The following is a 6,000-nucleotide window of genomic DNA, read 5'->3' as shown; positions in this document are numbered from 1 at the left end:
TGCTTTACATTTCATGGTGCTCCATAACTATTTTTCCACATGTTTTTTATCTGAGTTGCTCTTATTAGATATTCTATTTACTCAATGGTTCTTCTTAGATTCATTACCTCCCTGTGCTGACATAGATTTACTTAAGGATCAGAATTCTGAATTTCTTGCACACTAGCAATGGAATCATATTCTTCCTTCTGTCATTTGGAGTCCTTTTGTTTGAGAAAACAGACACCAATATATTCTATTTTCATATTTTGTATTTAAGTCTAAATACAGCAATAGACCACATTATTTGAGTAAGGGAAATGATGACTTTCATCTTAAGGATGCAGCGCTTTAATGCTATAGGTAATTGTAGTTAAACTTTTTCTAGAGTTAAAAGAGCAATGTTCACTAGTTCCACGGCCGTAGTGTTGCAGTATATTATATTCATATTTCATAGAATTTTTAACTGTATTGATAAAGAACTACATTAGAATTAATGCATTTAAAGAGGCACCTTGAAAGATTATATGGAATTCCCTTTTTATACCATAAATCAAATAAATATTTCCATTTTTTCCTCAGCCATATTATTATAATCTGCCACGAAAATAAGTACGATCTATTCTCTACTTTACTTTGTACGATTTCGTTTTGCTGACTTTTTTTCATTATTGACACAGTATATAGTTGTTCCGAAACACTGTATGCTTAATTTTTGAAACAACATAATATATTTAAACTTTGTGCTTGTCATTTTTAATGGTTTTTGTTAATTAGAAAAAAATAATGTATTGCAAAACTTCCTTATTAGAGTATGATTTTGTTTATTTCAATAGTCTGTTAAAATCAATCACCACTGATGATGTAATTGTTTTAATATTTGAATGTCAAAAAAAAAAAAATACTGTAGTTTCATTAAAGATCTAGATTTGATACCTGTTGCCTGTTCATTAAATACACTGCATCCATATACAGTAGGTTTAAATGAATTTTCCTTTTTCTACAGGTTTATACTTGTAACCTCTCTATTATTTCAATGCATCTTACCTTGTTGTCATAAAGCTAAAAAAAAAATTTCCTTGTCTTCCTCTTTCATGTATAATTGTCCCAATAGATGGTGCCACAGGGGGAACATCAACACTATATACAGTATATATATATATATATATATATATATATATATATATATACAGTATATATATATATATACTGTATATATATATATACTGTATATATATATATATATATATATATATATATATATATATATATATATATATATATATATATATATATATATATATATATATATATATATATATATATATATATATATATATATATTTATATATATATATATATATATATATATATATATATATATTATATATATATATATATATATATATATATATATATATATTTATTTATGAAATTCAATTCAATTCAATGGAATTTATCAATAACCAAGTCATATTTAGGTATTTTATTAAAAGCTGTATTTTTTTTTTCATTTGATGATAAGAAAATGTATTTCAGCTATTAAAGCATAGGCTACAAGTTAAAGGGACATAAATGTCAAAGCCAAGACAGTATTTGAACTCACGCCCATTCAATCAGAATCTGGGTTATAAAAAAGATCTCAGGACAGCAGATCCGGGACACAGTTCCTTCGATTTTCATTATTGTTTACGATCCAAATGAGCAGGCTCGAACTTTACAAGCTGTATTCAGTAATATAGGGATTTACTCCTTTTTTTCTCTTCATGAAAGGCTAAGAATATGCCTGGTCATAGGGAGTAAACTCATGAAGGGCTTTAGGTGGAGTATTTTCCTTCTTTGAAAGTTAGAAATGGTTTCAAGGGTGCAGCTGATTCTCTTAATTTTGAAAATATTTTTATTAGGAAAATATTTCTCATAATAATAGTGAATCAAATTATTCATTTAAAATCTTTAATTTATTCCATATTAGCTCCCTTTTCTAAGGATAAAGGGATGTGGCATAAGGTCTTAGACTCCTCTCTATAAAAGCCTTCAGTTACTGAAATCCAGATTCATGTGAAGTTCAATTGGAATCCAAGATAGAAGAACAAGTCAGGAATTAATATATAGTATCCACTCCTTAACTTCAAGCTCTGGATCAAGTCCTTTAGGGTCAGTCTACAGTGTTTATTATGCGGTGATTAATGATGTTAATACAGGTTATTAGACTTGTAAATAAATCTTGCAAAACATTATTTCCATAAATCTTGGTTAGTCTTAAGATTTTGAGCTTCGGACCAATAATAATGCAGGCTTTATTTAGCGCTTTACACCTGATATATCTTTGTATGGTTGGTGAACAATGTCTGGAGGTTAGGGTAAGTACAGATCCATGCGATTTTGATCATATGAAATACTGATTATAGTTTTACATATGGTTCATGTTGCTCCTTTGTCACTATATATTAAAGTGACTATGCATCAGAGGGAGATATGAGTGATGAAAAAAGATGAAGTATTTTCAATTAGAGGTCTAGAAACCGGAGACTTCGGTGATTTTTGTGTTATGACTACAAGGTAAGAATTAAAGTCATAAGTTTTATCATAACTCCATATTTTAGAATAATTTGATATTTTAGAATGCAGGTCAACCAATATTTATGGCAGATTTTATAAAATGATAAACCTAATAGAAACCAAATAAAGAAGAGTAAACTAACAGTAGGTTTATGGCATTTCTTTTGAAATAACTTACATAACAGTAATTTAAGAAATTTGATCCCTTCTTTGAAGAAGACTTTTCCAGCCGACCCAGTGCCATTTAGTGAGGACAAAATATGACCAGTTCCTGTGATTAAAGCTTGTGATTGAATATTAACATTAAAATGTACTGGAACTTGAAGATCCAGAAAAAAATAATGCAAAACTTTGGAAAGAAAATGCTTCCTGGTTTTCTGTTTATCCTACAGGTACTGTATTAAAAATTTAAGAAACTAACTAATAACATTACTTTTTCAGACCAGCTTTATTGGATGAACAGTTTTCTCTTGATTAAAATAATAACAATTTGGTAAATCATCTCTCTCTCTCTCTCTCTCTCTCTCTCTCTCTCTCTCTCTCTCTCTCTCTCTCTCTCTCTCTCTCTCTCTCTCTCTCTCTCTCTCTCTCTCTCTCTCTCAAGTGTCTTTGTTATATCTTTCTTGTAGACATACAGTAGTTTGTAATGAGTCCCATTGCATAATGGAATAGATAGTTATTGAAATTTGATGTTATGTCCATAGCTAATCTTAATAGGAGTTTTGAGTAAGAGTTATTTGTTTAAATGTCTGGATAGTGTAATTAACTGTTTCCTTACAACATTTTTATGTTTTCAGGAGTGCCTTCCGACGGGGTTTAGTTTCTGGAGACAAACATATCTTGTATCCAATACTGGCATGGCTCTTACAAAGAATGGAAGAGCTCAAGAAACGAGCTTACTTAGCAAAATACCTGGTGAAACTTGATGTCCCAGCTGAGATTCTTGGGGATGCAGATGTTGCTGATGTGCATATAAAAGTAAGTACTAGTATATAAACAACCATTCCATATTCATAGTGTTTTAGTGAATATTACCTGCAGGTGTCAACACTATTATTTTCAAAGCATCTAGACTTTGCAGTAAAACTTAGGATTTTTCTTTATCAAGCCCCCTGTCATGGAACTACTAAGCATGGAAGTGGTGAGCTATATTGTAAGATTGAATCTGCATGATTCCATGCTCTTTAGATTGACATGGTTATTCAGTTGACCTTATCAGTCACGCTGTTATTTTTTTCTGGTGTATAATGGCATATCAGTGTTAGTGTTTTATAACCATTTTGAGTCAGCTTTATTTAGGTATAGTAATTAGAGGTATGATTTCCCCTCTTGTTCTGATAAGTTGATAACAGAATTAATTGCTGAAGGATTCGTTTCCATAATGAAATAGAAGACCATCATCCTCAGTAGTTTACGATTCTGTTTTGTACTACCTCCGACCAGTGAGGCAGGCCAGCATCTACTGTACCTTCATTCCCTCTTATTTCCTTTTGTCTCTTCAAAGATTCTCACTCTTAATTTTTGGTGTAAGTGCAGGGTTTCCCCTAGTTGCACTAGGATGCCAATTGGCCTCCTCGGCCACAGCACTGGGTCACAAAGCCCAAATTCATTTATTGAAATATGAGGATAGCTGGGGTTTCATTTCCTTGTTGAGGAGGCATTGTGTGTAGTTTTACACTTGCCAACTCAGTCTTAGGCTCTATCTCTTATGTTAAGATAATTTTCATGAAGTAAAGTAAGGTTTAGCAAATTACCTTTAGCCTCTCTTTTTTTCTAAAATTTTTGTGTTTAACACAAAGTAAATACTGGTTTCTTGTACCGGGCTCCTGAATCCATGTACAGTACTGTATATACCTAGTAGGTATACAGTGTGTTATGTATTAAAGAAGAGTAATGGTTATATTTTTTCTTTCGTTCAGATGGATTATTTTATATGATTAATATTCTATCCTTGTATTTCATACTAGAGCACTATTTGATGAGGGACTACTTATCAGGAAAATCCATAGATAATAATCGACTTAATGTTCTATGAGGCATGCTTTAAATGGCTGCTTCCTGTCTCAGCAGATGTAGAATGCGGCCTCATGGATTGATTGTATTCATTGCTCTCTGTCTTTCGCTCCCTTATATTGTGACTATCACAATACCTTACATTGTTAGAGTAAAATGTATCAGATATGAATAATGTTTATTGACATGCCAATGCTACCAATGCAGATTGATAATGGATTTAATTTACCATAGGTTTATTATGTAGCAGAGAAAATTGTTAGGATAAAAGACATGATCATTCCTTTTATGAATTTTTCTATATCGTACAGTATATAGGTTAATCAGTTTTAATACTGAATTGCAGTCAATATTTAGGTAATGTCTAATTAGGATTTGTTTTCATAAGCTATTTTCTAGAGTTACTTTGAATATATTTGTAAGGTTAAACTGGCTTCAATTATTTTTTTACAAGTTTTGTTTCAAATTTTAGAATCAATAGTACAATGTTCTCCATTTTTTGCTTACTCATATTCACTATGAAAATATGGCGGGAAATCTAAATTCTTGAATTCAATAAAAGAGTTTTTAGTGACAGTAATCACATAGCTCACGTTAATCAGAAATGAACAAAAGTAAAAAAAAAAAATCTGTTTTTGTTTTGTGCGGATGGTATCCCAATATCATATTTCTTGGGTAGTGGCCAGCATAAGTCAGAAACAAATGAAAATAAAAATTAGATTTAGTGTTACCATTGTATATTATATCTACATTAGCGAAATAAAAGGTTTTATTTTATTCTACCAAGGAATGTGAGTAGTAAATACTGTAATGGAATTTTAATGATAAGATTGATTATTTCTATACTCACCAGAGGCTTTAATGGCTTTATACTTAAAGCTTGCTAAGTGTCAACATCTATCTTAAAATTTTGAGATTTCCTCATGTTGTTTCTGATTACTGTAAACTATTCTTGTTTTGTTATCCTATCATGTACAGTATCCATATTGTCTTCCTCTGGGTCATTCATGAGTGTCCCAAGTGTCTTTACCACCCTAATCTATTCCGATGTTTCAGCTTGCCTAGCTGGGGTACTGATAATGTTAGTTGACCGATCATATTGTTATTCACATTAATGTAAGTGCAAGAGTAAGGTAGTTGACTCTATAGTGTGATTGAAGTTAATAGTTATGAAGTGTTAAGAGTTAACTGATCCTATTTTTATTGATAGTAAGTGCAAGAGTGAGTCAAATCCTTCACCACAAGCTTAAATTCATCTCTATTTTTCGTCTTGTTTTCTCCTACAAAAGTGTGGGTCACACTATGTACGCTTCTTCATTAGCTCCTGTTTTGGTGTCATCTTGGGATCCGTAACAAAAGCACGAGTCAGACCTATAGATGCATTGTCTTGTGCCTTGGTGTCCATTTCTGAATCTAGCACTTGACTAATAATGGGCCCTATAATTTTTC

General features: G+C 31.2%; 1 protein-coding gene across 1 annotated transcript in view; it reads left to right on the top strand.

Moving 5' to 3' along the window:
- Positions 1-6,000, top strand: part of LOC137642192 (intraflagellar transport protein 81 homolog) — an 89,395-nt gene that overhangs the window by 22,289 nt on the left and 61,106 nt on the right. Inside the window, exon 4 of the mRNA XM_068374733.1 lies at positions 3,336-3,516. Coding sequence (XP_068230834.1) covers positions 3,336-3,516 — 181 coding nt within the window. The remainder of the gene's footprint in view (positions 1-3,335; positions 3,517-6,000) is intronic.

Source organism: Palaemon carinicauda, chromosome 6 (assembly GCF_036898095.1).
Source record: "Palaemon carinicauda isolate YSFRI2023 chromosome 6, ASM3689809v2, whole genome shotgun sequence".
Lineage (NCBI taxonomy): Eukaryota > Metazoa > Arthropoda > Malacostraca > Decapoda > Palaemonidae > Palaemon > Palaemon carinicauda.
Note: the sequence above shows the minus strand (reverse complement) of the source record. Positions and strands in the feature narration are given on the sequence as shown.